This window comes from Narcine bancroftii, chromosome 2 (genome assembly GCF_036971445.1).
Source record: "Narcine bancroftii isolate sNarBan1 chromosome 2, sNarBan1.hap1, whole genome shotgun sequence".
Taxonomy (NCBI): domain Eukaryota; kingdom Metazoa; phylum Chordata; class Chondrichthyes; order Torpediniformes; family Narcinidae; genus Narcine; species Narcine bancroftii.
In genome coordinates, this window is record NC_091470.1 from 157692494 (window position 1) to 157707686 (window position 15193).

The 15193-nt window shown below is 38.3% G+C and overlaps 1 protein-coding gene across 3 annotated transcripts in view; it reads left to right on the forward strand.

Moving 5' to 3' along the window:
* The window catches only part of capzb (capping actin protein of muscle Z-line subunit beta), a 115573-nt gene that overhangs the window by 90391 nt on the left and 9989 nt on the right, over positions 1–15193 (forward strand). For all 3 annotated transcript variants that reach the window (XM_069918847.1, XM_069918846.1, XM_069918848.1), the window contains exons 5-7: positions 2180–2321; positions 4420–4536; positions 13577–13642. In XM_069918847.1, the coding sequence (XP_069774948.1) occupies positions 2180–2321; positions 4420–4536; positions 13577–13642 (325 nt within the window). The remainder of the gene's footprint in view (positions 1–2179; positions 2322–4419; positions 4537–13576; positions 13643–15193) is intronic.

The following is a 15193-nucleotide window of genomic DNA, read 5'->3' on the forward strand; positions in this document are numbered from 1 at the left end:
GAATTATTGTTGGTATTTCCTACAGATGTACATCTTCACCCTAGGAGAATAATTTCCAGGTCATTGCAAATAATCCTTGGGGATGGAACTTCAAGGATTTATTTCAATATTCCTAGAAGCAACAATTGAACAGATTAAAAATGAAAACTTTAGCAGAGCATAACCTCTTCATGTATAAATTGTGAGGTTTATTTATCAAAAATTTATATAGAGCTGCATGGAGCACTGGTGACCAAAATCTTGATCAATAAGAAAGGTTTTAATCAAGCTTTAAAGTTTGGAAGAGATGGTGAGGTTTTGTGCTTTGGTAGTTCCAGGCGTTGCCACCAGTAATGTGGTTTGGGAATAAGTCATCCAAAATTAAGGCAGTAAAAAAAAATGACAGAGGATATAAACAGAAGGCCTTAAAGAGACACTAGTTAGTGGCAAAGTGTTTTAAGTTACTATTATTTGGGATCTAGAACACCCATTCTCAACAGGGACCCTGTGACACCCCCACTTCACCAGGGCTCTCAGCACATTTAAGTAAAAGCCTTGTTTTCACCTCACATAACTTTTTGTGTTTTTATGGGATCTGTAAGAGAGAAGTAGAGAAGAAACCAAAACTTGACTGCTTTACAGGGAAAGAGTCCTAAGGGGACCAGAGTCAAAAGAAAAGTTAAGAGTGGTTGAGCTAGAATGCAACGCTAACCAAAAGTTTTACAAAATCTAGTTTGGTTTATTTCACATGAGAGAGAAAAATCTATTCTAATACTTGATATTCAACCTCTTCTTTGGAATTGTGCTTGGTTTTTAATTTCTGAATGCTTCTTATTTCTATTCCGAGTGCCACATGGGTCTGATTCTGTTGTTTATTGAATGCTGCACAAACTTGCATGGTCATTTTAAAGTATATCAACGTAATGTTCTGCAGCTACTGTAGATACTTGAGTAATGGTGTTTGCACTGCCGGACAACTTGTGGAAAATTAGTGAGCCTTTCAGAAGTCTTGCTAACAATTAAATGTCAAAAAATAATTAGTTCTGTGTTCATTCTTAAATTAAGTTTTAGGAATTTAATTTGGAAATTTTCTTTCGAATTCAGATTAATTACCCAAAACAGAACTTGCCCTATAAACTAGATGGTATTTGACCAATAGCTGTAAATTAATGAGACTCGCATTCAAGCTAAGAGTTCCTGTACTCCAACATGCTGGAATATGTCACCTATCAAATTGAAGGGTATTCACTCCATCTGATTGTAGTTCTGGATACAAATTAACAGACACACATGTGCAAGTTTAAACAGGCTAATGAACTTATCAAGTATATAATTTGTGTTCTCAAGCTTTGTTCCTTTCCAAATTTCAAAATAACACAGATGTCTTAATTGCACTAACCCTCAATGTAAAATTGACCCTTCAAAAACTGTCAGCCTTTGATTAGTTTCATACGTTTAACAACCTTTAATTGACTGCCTTTAAGATGCTTGACAGCTAAGATATATTTACAAATTTCTTTGAAGATTTTCCAGAAGGAAAAAAATGCTAAAAGTACAGTTCTTCAAAACATCTTTTTGGTGTTAGAAGTTCATCAGTTTGATTATATATACCCATTAAACATTGACTCCAAACAGCCTTACCAGTTAAATGGAATGGAATGCTTTCACCCTTACAAAGATCTGTGATGCATGTTCCTATTCAAGGGCAATGAACATTTCAGTTATAGATGTATTCCAATTAATGCTTGTAGAATATTATGAACAAAAAGTTGTGATCATTAAATGTATCACTTCAGAAGGTCCTTGTATGTACTAAGCCCATATATTTTCTGTAACCTTCATAATCAACCAGTTGTCCTAAGTTCACCATGGACAAAAGTAATCACATTCTGCATTATTTTATCATCAACTATAATATTCAACTCTCGGATATTTGTAATCATTAGGGAATATAACAATGTTTTTTCCCAACGTTGTCCTCCCATTTCGATGCTGAATCACCTGGTTTGCATTATCTCCATTCATATTACTGAATACAAAAGCTGCAAATTGAAGGTCTCGATAAACAAACAATTCAGAAAATGGAATACTGAAGCCTTGAATTTATGAACTTGGCTGATAAAGATGAGATTTTAAATGCTTGAGCTTGTTCTTGCTGAGGCCTTGAAATCAATATGTAACTTGTAAATTTCTCTGGTAGATATTTTGAAGGAGGAGTTTCTTCTGTCTACCTCTGGGACTTAGACCATGGCTTTGCTGGCGTGATACTGATTAAGAAGGCTGGTGATGGATCAAAAAAGATCAAAGGCTGCTGGGATTCCATACATGTGGTGGAAGTTCAGGTACATGAAAGCAATTGCTAGGGTGCTGTTTAATATTGATTGTTGACAGATTATTTTAAGGTAACTCACTGCATACTGCAGATTTGGAACATCCGCTATAATTCAAGGCTCAAAATGTCCAGATTTGGAACTTGCGCTATAATTCAAAGCTCAAAATGTCTTCCCTTCTAGCTGTCATCTAATTCTCCCTCTGCTTTAATGTTGCATGAAACATTAACAAAAGGGAGAGCCACTACTTTTCATAGACCTTTGTTTGCTTTCCAAAGAAGAACTCGTAATGAGGGTGTTGGTCTTTGCCTGGGCAGAATGTTTGAAATCATACCAAAACCTCAAGGAAACCTATCAAAAGTTGGGTCCCTTGTCTTGAAATTCAAGCACAATAAAATTTCATAATATTTACTCAACTAAGCTCAGGCCTTCAGTGAATTTGTCATCGTGGTACACCTTAACATATTGCACATCATTTCAGCATGGAATCCCAGAACTATCTGATTCTTCTAAAAGTGACCAAGATTTGCAGTCATTTTCCTGCACCTTGTTTTACAAAATGATTGTAAAATACAGAGGAATAATTTATATTTAATGGACACAATTCCACTGAAAAGGATTTGTGCTGCAAAGCAATAGTACCGATACAATTAAATCATGGTTGATCTGAACCTTGTCGCCATTTTTGATTTTTGAAAATTAAAATTAACTTTGCATCCATTCTTTTGTGAAGGGTGTTGTGAAGGGAGCTTCATCTGTTGGGGGAAAAAGGAATATTGCACAATTTTACTCTCAAATGGTGTAGCTTTAATGTCAAGGTTTTGTGATCTTATTTCAGATTCCCCTGCAAAACATATTTGCATCTTCGACCCAATAGCTCAACCTGTATATTCAAGGGAATGTAAACCAGGTGTATACACCCTAGTTCTCAAAGCTTGATCCTTTTTCAGTATTCTGATGAATCTGTGTATTCTAGTCCACGCTGTTACTATTGCAAAACAACTTCCTTCAATTTACATTCTGGTACCTTTAAGATAATGACTAAAATTCTTGTACCTTTAAGATAATGACTAAAATTCTTGTACCTTTAAGATAATGACTAATATTCTTGTACCTTTAAGATAATGACTAATATTCTTGGTACTTTCTCATGACTTGTATAACTTCTCCATCATACTTTCAGTGAGCTGTAAATATGAATATTCCTTAGCTCCTAATTTGTTGCATTATATTACTGATCTTTTTTTAAACCTCTTTCATTTGTCATGTGTTATTCAATTATGTAGCTTCATTATGTCTTTACAACTGACTTATTCCAAAGGTATGATTAACTGTGTTTCCCCAACTTGAGCTGTTTACAGATTTGGCTGCACCACTTTCTTTCTTCAAGCCAAATGTAAACATCGTAAGTTGGGGTCTATCTGTATATATTTCTATCTAATTGGTTAAGGTACAAATTTTTTTAATGATTTGTCATTGTGTTCATTGCCTAACACAATTCCTTACAGCTTCATGTATCAATATGCAACCTTGTGTTCCACTGAAACCACTCATGAATAGTGGCAGATTAACCATTAGGCTGAGTAAGAAGCCTAAGGGGCCTAAAAGGGGGGAGAGGGCGGCTGGAGGGGGATGTCAGGCTCTATAATTCTTTCGACACCCCCCGCCATTGTTCCAACCCCTGGATAGTCCCATCGACCCAAGGGGTCAATATCGACCACTTTGAAAACCCCTAATATGTTATTTAATTTAACTTTAATCTATTCAACAAAGGGTGGGGCAGAGGGACAAAGTCAGGGGACCCTTAGCCTAGCCCAGGTGGTAGTTAATCTGCCACTACTCATGATATATAATAACCACAGATATTTACTCTGTGGAGGCCAGTTCTTTGTTAAAACAATTAAAAATGAACTATTACTGCCCTCTTGTCTTCTGGGACAGCTATGATTCTATGTTTCATTTGTTTATCTGCTTTCTCTTGAAAGATACGATTATACCTGTTGCTTTTATTATGCAGCAAAGCATTTTGTGCTTCTCCAATTCTCAAAATCTGCATATTTGAACAAGATTTGTGTAGTTTCACCAAATGATTCTTCAATGCGTTTTCCAGGAGAAATCAAGTGGACGTACTGCTCACTACAAGCTGACCTCCACAGTCATGCTTTGGCTACAAACAAATAAGACAGGTTCTGGGACAATGAACCTTGGTGGCAGTCTGACTAGACAGGTATTGTTATATTCTTCTGTTTTTGTAAGGTATACTTTTATTGTTCAAAACAGAAAGTTTTGTGGTTCCAAGAGTGGGTGAGTGGCTTATCTTGCACAAGTCAAGAAGGAAATTAAATACTCTCCACTTGCCTAAGTTAATATTTAGCTCCAGAAATTCACGGTTTAACATCAAATCTGCCTTTTCAGAGACACAAGAAACTACAGATGCTGGAATCTGGAGCAAAAAAAAACAATCTACAGGAGAAACTCAATGGGTTCAACAACATCAGTGGGAGATAAAGAATGATTGAAACCCTTCATCAAAACTGGGAGTGCAGAGGGCCGGTATAATGAGGACAGGGTGGGAGGGGTTGGACAGGGACCAGCAGGTGATTGATGAGCCATGGAGGGGTAAGGGATGATAGACAGATGGGGAGGCAGAAGTGCCAGACAAAGGGAGAGTGGCAAGAGGTTAAAAATAAAAGGGGATCAGGTGGAAGAAGATAAGTTACAGGTTGAAGACAGCGATGTCATTGATGAGGATACAAATGCCTACTAGTTCTGAAATCTGTTAAGTGGAGAAGGTGATAATAGAATATAAAGAAAGCTATTATGGGAGGTGAAGAACAAATTGGACCAGATGGAACTGAAGATGGGTGGAATCTTGTGAGTGAAATGTGGAAGGAAATGGATCAAACCAGAAATGGGAATGGGTGGGAGTATGGAGGAATGGGAACAAACAATACAGCGGGGTGGGGGAAAGAGGGGAGGAATAGCTTGGAAGAAGAGAGTGGTTTCCTGAAATTGGAAGATTCAATGTCCGAATCTGTCTTCTTGATTGGCATTCCATCAATCGCTTAGACATCCATTACCTTCACCACAGACATTCACTTACTGTATTTCATCCACAAGTTGCTCTGCAGTAATTTGCTCAGATTCTCCATCAGCATCTCCCTGTACCACCATGAAGGACAAATAATGAAGGTGAATGAGAGCATCACTACCGACAAATTCCCCTCCAAACACATGCTATTTGGACTCGTGAGCCCAAGAGCTTTGTGTAGTTCTATGAGACTTTAAACTAAGTGAATATGTTTTGTGGTCAATGACAGCTTTATTAAAGTTGAATATTGTCCAAAAACCCATGGTCATGGGCTCAAAATAAAACAAGCTGCTGCAGGAACTCTATCCTGATGCTGTCTTGACCCAAAAAAGTCGACAGTTCCCACCCCCACAGATCCTACTCATTGAGCTGAGATTTTCCAGCAGTTTATTTCTTTGCTACAGATTCCAGCATCTGTTCTCTCCTTTTCCATTCCACATTGATCAATTGAATGCATTCAATCAACCACTCTTGTACTTGGAGTCCTGTGTATCTGATGCAAGGAAGGAAGCGAATTGTATATAGAAGGAACACAGCAGCAAATTCAAGCATTATGCTGATGGTTTACTGTGCTGCCAAATTGTGACACTAATGAGCCTTAGCCAGTGATTTTTCCCTGCAAGGTTTTGATTTTCACTCTGCAATTGGGTCTAATGTAGAAGATAAACAGATGCATTCTCTGAAGACTGTTTTTTCCAGGCTTAGCCAAGGCTGTTCTCATGGAGATTGGCTGAATGACAGAGGCCAGGAATGCGAAGACAAGATTTTATTCATGTAAAAGTTGCTGTTTTTATGTACAGTCTCATTTGAACTTCAGTTTACCTCCAGCAGTGTTTTCTTTTAAAGCCAGAACAGGTACATGCTTTTCAAGTTGTGCTGAACAGTAAGATTCGCAGAGACTTGAATCTACGGTAGAAGTCCAAAAATCCTGTGCCAGAAATATGGACCACCTGAGAATCCGGACTTTTCAAAAACTCTCAAGCTTTTTAAATTTAGCGGGCTTTTGTGCACGCGTAAGCACCACAGTGGCAACAAGCGGCCACACTTTTTTTTAAAAAACTGCTCGTTTTGACAAAAGAAGCTAATGAATGAAGTATCAAACTTTTACCTGCTTATCTCTTTTTTTAAGTTCCTCCTTAAATTTAAAAGTATTGTCCAAGAATCTGGACCAATCCAATCCAGACTTCGACTGTATTGTAATTTATTTCAGTGCAGCCGTTCATCCCGTTGTATTAAGTGCTTAGACTGAAAGAGCTACTCGGTCAATCTTTGCCTTTTGAAAGCCTTTATTTCTTTTCCCCTTTCCACATGCTTATTTCTTCTCTTTCAAAATTGATTTTACTTTTCCCTCCTTGTACAGTAGGGAAATTACAATGCCCCAAAAATCTTATTCCCACTACCCTCTCTCTTCTCTCCTCCACCCCCCCCCCCCCTTTTCATTTGCCAATTATCATGAATCTGTATCTACTGATTACTACTGGACTTCCGCACTCTACCTTCATTCTTTCATGGTACAGTTGTTGCGCTGGCCTCTGATCCTCCTGTATCCCTTTCCTGACAGGAGTAGCTGAAAGATGCCGTGTGTGGGGCGGTAGGGGGTCCTCAATGATTTTGTGCGCCCTCTTCAGACAATGATCCCGTTAGATCACATCGATGGGGTGGGGGGGGAGGAAACTCCAGTGATCTCTGCCATTCTTGTGGTCCAATGGATTGACCTCCAATCCATTTCTCTGCAGCAACCATAACCATACTATGATGCAGCCGGCCAGGAGGCTCTCGATAGAGCTCCTGTAGAAGGTTGACATGATGGTAGTCGATAGCCTTGCCCGCTTCAGTCTTCTCAGGAAGAGCAGTCACTGTTGCGGCTTCCTGACGAGTGAGGAGATGTGTGTCACCGATATGTCATTAGTTAAGTGAGTGTCAAGGAACTATCCAAAGCCCTATCTAAAGATTGAAATTGTTCTACTTGTGTCACCTATACATGTAACTGAAGGTCCAGTATGAGCAATTTTCTGTCTTAGTTCAGTTTAACTCCTGGACTCTACAGCAGAGCAGATATGATACACCACCAGTTGACCTCCATGGATTCCTGATTTTCATGTGGAAGTGTATAGATCACACTCACCCACAAAGAGTACCTTGCTAATGGTTCTCTAACAAACCACCATTAAGAAGAGAGTACTAGTGATTTTGGCCCAATATTTATGGCAGGCCTAAACTGTAATTTTCTGTAAACTTTCTTAGTTTTACTGTAATTTTACTAAGAATGCTGCTTCTTAAACAGCCTTACCTGCTATACATACATACTGCACAGTAACAGGCCATTTCAGCCCACGAGTCTGTGCTGCCCAACTTACATCCAATTAACCTACATAACTGGTACATTTTGAATGTTGGGAAGAAACTGAAGCCCCTGGGGAAAACCCACACAGACACAGGGAGAATATACGAACTCCTTACAGACAGAGTGGTCCTGATTGGTTGTACTAACCACTACATTGACCAGGTCACCACGGTTCTGCTTCCTCAAATACTTTTACAGGAGTGGCCCTATCTTTGTTTCTTAAAAACTACTAATGCAAACCATTTCCAATTAGTGAGTTGTTTTGATGTGTTTGTTTGACTTTCTAATAGTTGTTCAAAGTTTTTGTTATTTTGCAGTAAAAAATAAATCCTTACCTATTCATCTCCTCCCTCAAAGCTTTGAGAGCAGTGTGTTTTAGTGATGCAAATTCATTTTTGGCAGTGTTGAAAAATTTGATCTATTTGGTCTATTTATTAGTCTGGAAATTATAATGCAAAACTTGAAACTTTCTCATACTTTTCACAAAATACTGAATCTGTGCTATTCTGATGTGATTGAATTAATTCCAATGTGTAGAGCCAATTAGTCTCCAGTGTTATCGTCAGAACATTTCAGCTGTGTACGTATTTTCAAACAACTTGGTGTTTTTTAAATTATTCATTATGCTACATGTCAAATTTTGAGTAATGTAATGAAGTTGAAATTGGAGTAGGTACTTCATGGAGACAAGAAGGGGCACCAAAAATATATAAAGTGCTGTAGAGGAGATTAGAAAAGCACTGGTAAAATAAGTATGAAACAAACAGAATGAGTAATTTCTAATGATAATTCATAAAAATTAACAAACTAAACCTGAATGGCTAAATGTCTAGCTGTAATTTTAAAAAAGGTGCAGAATCAATGTGGTTAGATGGTGTCTGTGAATTATTTTTTTTAATTGGCAATTCTTGGTGAATTATGACTGGAATCTTTATTTTAAATTCAGAACTTTTCTGGTTACTTTTGTTAAGTAACATCTGTAAAATCATATGACAGAAAACCACATTAAAAAAACCGCATTAAAAACTGAAATCCTGAACAGTTTAATTATAATAATTTTTAAATGTCAGTAAACCCCCATCTGGTGTAAATATTTAATACAAATGAAATATAAACATATAATTTTTTTCAGTGAATAAAGCCAAGAAATATAATTAAAGCAGAATTATAGATCTTGCCAAAAACATTGTTTTTGTACTGCTTTCTGTCCGTTTTGGGCATCTTGGTTTCTGCTTTTAATTTCCGCACAGAGTTCGGAATGTGTAAGATGTATTAAAATTGCTTCTATAATAATACTTAAAGACAGTGAAAGGTATTCATGATGAAGTAATGGGATAGCACTGTCCTCCACCAGTGTTTGTGGGTTTTGCTGCCTAGAGGTTGCTGGAGTTGCCTTTTCTTGGAGAAAGATCTCTCTTCTGTAGTTTAGCAAATGTCAAGATAAACTATCAGAAAAATTGTTTAGAGTTTCAGAAATTGGCACTCATTCAGTCTGACAGATTCAGTGTCTGCTGGAAAACCAAGGTTTTGAGGCAGAAAAGATGAACGAAGCATGTATTTTTTGACGAGACAGTCAGGTGTCTTTAGCCCCTTTCACACTTGCAAGTGATCCCAGGAATCAAATGCTAATCAGCCTTTAAAGTGGCGAGTGCGAAAGCAACATCAGCTCAATGCCAGCGTCAAATGATGTCATCTCACCCCAAGGATTGATGGCCTCGACCCCCGAGTACAATCCCTGGCATCTGCAGACACCAGTGTTGCAATCAGGCAAGTGTGAAAAGGGTGATTGCATTGTGGGATTGAAATAACCCAAGTTTTTGCATGAGTGCAGGAAGAAAAGATTAAAATGAAGGTATAAACTTTGCCATGGGAAAGAGAGGAAATAAATAGCAATAGTGCACAATTTTTAAACAGCGCACAAGTTATAAAAACCATGGGGAAAAAGTAATGATCGGACCTGACTTCCCAGAATGCCATGTGGCAGAGAAACTCCTCTATGAATGCTCCATGTATGCAGCCGGGCATACAACCCTTTCTTTGCCACATGGCATTCTGGGAGGGCAGGTCTGTCATCGATTTTTACCACAGTGTTTATAAATTGTACGCTGTAGCCCTACCCACCCTGTTTAAAAATTGTCCGCTGTTGCTATTTATTGTTCACACTTTCCCACGGTCCCTTATAAAGGTTTATGTAGGTCAGCACAACAACAAGAGGGGCTGAAGGGCTCATATTGTGCTGTACATAAAGCTTAATTATGCATGTTTAATTTTGTTCAAATATAAGATCATAATACATTGATCTGGATTTGGGGCAGGTCCACCATCGCTTGATGCGTCACGACGTCACCAGTAGAAGGTAGAACAGTCCAAACTCTGGGGTTGGCTCAAGTGTGAAAGCGTTCAGTGTCGGAGTGTGAAAAGCCAAACTCCTATTCCTATCCCAGGACACTGAACAGCCAATTTAGTGGGATGGAAGTGTGAAAGGGGCTTTTGTCTGAGATTTGTACTGTTAACAACAGAGATGTTATCAACTAATGAAAAATTCTTCGATCTCCAAAAACCTTACACTTTTGAAAATCTTCTTAAACATAGAAAATGAGAACTAATAATTGGAACAATAAAACTGAAATGTCATAACATTTTTTTTCCCTCATGTTCCAACAAACCAAGATTCCCCATACCAAATTTGTTTACAAGGTCATTGAAGTTGTTTGTTCATTTGACTTATTGTGCAATTAATTTCAATGACATATGGAACACATTCAATAGTATTTGGGGTCAGGAACATAACTGAAGTCTGTCAAATCAGTTATTCTGCAGCAGTCCACTCTGATGGTTAACTTTCAGTTATCTGCATTTCAAGTCTCAAGAGGTGATGATGGGTCGCTGTAGTGGCAGCATTGCTGGTGGTTGGTTTTGTCTGTAGAATTGTATTCTTTGGGCTCGTTGTTATTGTGTTTCACACAAGTTCACACTGGGTCTGCCATACTGGGAAATGGCTCCTCCCTACAGGCTGTGAGATTGATGCTCAGTATCTTGTAACAGAATAAATAATTTCAAAATATTGATATTTATTTTAAATTGGATCTTTAAGAATGCAGGTGATTATGCACTGCGTAGTGAATGTGTGCATCGTAATCCGGAGAAACACTATTTTATCTGGTTGTACATGTGCAGTCAGATGATAGTAAACTTGAACTTGATTTGAAGTAAATAATAAAGTTCCTAAGAATGGGTCTTGTGAACAGAGTTAGAACAACACCATAGACCTACTGTTGCATCAGTGCTGCACAGAGAGGCAGTTTAATGATAAAACTATCAGTAAACATATTCAATTCAAGCAAACATAACATAAAAAAGACATTTTATTTGATTACACAAGGCATTTGAAACAAAACAAACTTTGAAGACTAATTAGTTTGATCATTCTGAAGAAAAAAAATGTTGACTCTTTCTTTCTCTGCTTCGACCTGACTTGTTTATCTTCAGTATTTTATGTTTTTAATGGTTAATGCAGATAAGTAGTTACATTGGAACCAAATTTATTTGTAGATTTTTTGAGTCTGGCTGTGTCATGATGTTTCCCTCTTTGAGCATATTGATTTCACTCCCAATGAAGTCCTCTTTTGAGAGTAACATGGGATATCCTCAGGACTGAAAAATGCTATTTGTTATTTTCTGTGTTGTCTTGTTTTAAATATAAAAATTTATATTGGTTGCATGCAAAGTGTAAAAAAAAAAAAGGCATAATCCAAGATAGAAACTTCCTAAAATGGACTTTCCAGTTCTATGTAATGCCTTAATGTGGATTTTAGTTGAATGGGTGTTAAAATTAACTTTTTGCTTATTGATTTCTACACAAACCTATGATAGAAAGTACAGAATAATGTATTGCTGGGAGCAGGAGGTTTCTAAAGTAGCTTAAAGCAATTGAGGAACACTATGGCAGCTGAACTTCATTCTAACCTTCATTCTCTCCTGGCATCTTCTCCATACTCAAATAGCACATTTGTTCCTCATCCTGCCATTTCTTTCATTCAGGCACTGGTTGCTTTTTCCGCACCTTGAAGAAGGGCTCAGGCCCAAAACATCAGTAATACATCTTAACCTCCTATGGACGTTGAGAGACCTGCTGAGATCTTCCAGCATTTCTGTTTTTTTTTAACTTCAGTCTAAGAAAGCAAGAGCTTTCATGCCTCATCGAATCCATAAAATGAAAATCAACGCATTTGTGAAGTGATGGGAGATTAGAAGCTGTGGGTGAAACTTTGAGTGCTCATCTACACAGTTGATGTAAAAATGTGATTATTTTGAAAACACGAAATGTGGATTATGGGGCACAAGTACTTAAAGTTCTACATCACCTTTAACCTTGCTTGAAATCACACATTCTATTTTGGGTATTAATCTACAGGGAAGATAAAATGGATGCTTTTTGAAGGAGTTCATGGACTCACCAGAAAGATACCAGTTCTTAGAGAGTTAAATTATCAAGGCTAACAGGATTGACAACATTTATAACCTAGTATTAAGCAGTTGCGGGGAGATCTCAAACTCTAATAAGAGTCTACAACAAGTATTTCCTAAACTGGGAGATTTCAAATTTCTTTTAACTGTCCCACTTCTACAACAACTTCTTGTAGCTCATTTCTGTGTATAAAAGGTTGTCCCTTAGGTCCCCTTTAAATCTTTCCACTCTCACCTAAAACTTAGGCCTCACTTAAAACTTAGGGCTCCCCTATCCTGGGGAAAAGGGGAAAAGACTGTGACTATTCACCCCTCATGACTTTATATACCTTGACCAGATCACCCTCCGTCTCAGCTCGGGCAATAAAAGCCCAGCCTATTCAACCTCTCCTTGTACCTCAGGATCCCCAGTCTGGGTAACATTCTCAAGAATCTGTTTTGTATTCTTTCCAGCTTAATGACATCAATATTGCTTGCGTAATATGAATGATAATTACAGCTTGGCATTGCGTCAGGTGTGTGATTACATGCTGCTTTTCACAGATCCACTGTTGGGTCTGAATTACTTGGGCAATCCACCTTGTTTCTCCACACATCTCATCTTTGTGGATCCTGTTTGAGGCATTATATAAGAAGATTGCTCTCACTGGACATGTCTTTTTTAAAGAAGAACACTGCCATGAGAGATTTGTGATTTTGGATGTATCTATCTGCGTGATTTGTGTTAAAGCATTTAGGTTGGGAAGTATTTTGAGTTCTAATGGTACTGGCATGAAGAGTCTCTCTGTGCATTGTTTTAATGTTGTTAATGTGAATGTGTAGCCATTGTTCTCAGCAGACCACCCATCTAATGCAGCATAATGAGTCATGTTAATACATTTGTATCTTTTTGTTGTTTTTTTTGTTAGTAATTGTATGAATCATGGAAAATGTTTGGACACCAGCTATCGAGTTGCTTGCAGCTGTGGAATTGGGTCTTTTGAAGAATCCCATGGCCTGATCAATACCCCTATTGTGCACCAGCCTACAGGGCCCAGAGGCATCCAGTTTCATGAACTCCTTTCATAACTGTCCGCCACCAACTTCCAGCTATATTGTGCAGACAGACGGCCAAAGAAATTATGCAGCATTTACTTTTAGCATCTGGTGCTAAAAATCGTTTTTTTTTAATTATACAAATGTTTCAACTGAGTAGCTGAACTTGGCTTCACATAATGTAACTGAGATAACGTGCAGGCGTGGTGAATTTGGGAATATTTTGAGTATGCTCATTGCCTTGAGCAGAGACAGAAAGTGCAGACTCACCTGTCACGGACTTCCCCATTCGGTCAAACTCACACAAAGAATCTGATTTTGTTTCCACAGATGGAGAAGGACGAGAATGTGAGTGAATCATCGCCTCATATTGCTAATATTGGAAAGCTGGTAGAGGTAGGTGCAGCAGTTCTCTGTGAGTGGCAGATAAGTATCATTGGATGTTGAACAGTTTTGCTCAATGTAAACAGCAGACCCTACAAGGGGAAAACTACTTCAGTTGTAAAAGCAAAACAAGAAATCTGAAATACAAGGAGAAAATGCGAGATGTACTAGTGGGTCAAACAGTGGATTTAATGTTTACGTCAAAGATCTTTCAACAGTGCTGAAAAATTCACTCTTTCTCTGCAAATGCTGTAATTTTTTTTGTTGTTTTAATTTGTTTAGCTTGTTTTCTGCCTTTTCCTTATTTTCTAATAGTTATTACACCTTGTACATTTTAAATGATCAAAACGCTTGAAATGTTAACTGGTGCGATTAGGTGTTCACCATCCTGAAATGATGTACAAAGATTCTGTCAAAACTTGGTTGCTATAAAATTTGCCAAACCCAACTTTCCAGCAGGCAACTTGTAAACTTCAATTCGGAGCAAATGAAAATCCAAAAAACCTGCAGATGCTGGAAATCTGTAACAAAAGGAGAAAATGCTGGAAATTTTCAGCAGGTCAGGCTGCATCTTTGGAAAGAGAATTGGTTAATATTTCAGAAGTGAGAAAGGGACAAAAATGAGGGGAGAAATATTTCAAAAGGACTCGGGAACTTTCTTGCTACGGAGGGTGGTGGGTATATGGAACAAGCTGCCACAGGAAGTGGTAGAAGCATAATGTTCGAAAGATATTTAGATCGCTATGTGGATAGAACATAGAACATTACAGCAGAGTACAGGCCCTCCAGCCCACAATGTTGTGCTGACCTACACCACAGCAATCTAATTTTTCCCAACCTCACACCCATAAGTATTTTTCTTACATCCATGTGCCTATCTAAAATCCTTTTTATTGTTCCCATTGTACCAGGCTCCACCACATCCCCTGGCATTGCATTTCAGGCACCTATTAGGGTTCAAATCTGGTGCTTTTCTGTAAGGAGTTTGTATGTTCTCCCTGCGTCTGCGTGAGTTTCCTCCAGGTGCTTCTCTAATCCAGGCAGCATCCTGGTTCAAACTCTTCATCCTTCCTTGATGAGGTGACATCCTTGCTTCATTTTCTCTAATCCAGGCAGCATCCTGGTTCAAACTCTTCATCCTTCCTTGATGAGGTGACATCCTTGCTTCCTGTTCTCTAATCCAGGCAGCATCCTGGTTCAAACTCTTCATCCTTCCTTGATGAGGTGACATCCTTGCTTCGTGTTCTCTAATCCAGGCAGCATCCTGGTTCAAACTCTTCATCCTTCCTTGATGAGGTGACATCCTTGCTTCGTGTTCTCTAATCCAGGCAGCATCCTGGTTCAAACTCTTCATCCTTCCTTGATGAGGTGACCTGAAATGAATGCAATGCTCCCAAAGTGTGGTCTAACCAGAGTTTAAGAGATGCAGCATTGCTTCATGACTCTTGAACTCAACCTCTGCCCCGCCAACTAATGAAGGTCAACACACCATGCTCCTTCTTAACCAATTTGTGTGGCAACCTTGAGAGACATTGCGCTTTTTGGGGAGATATCTGATTAGAA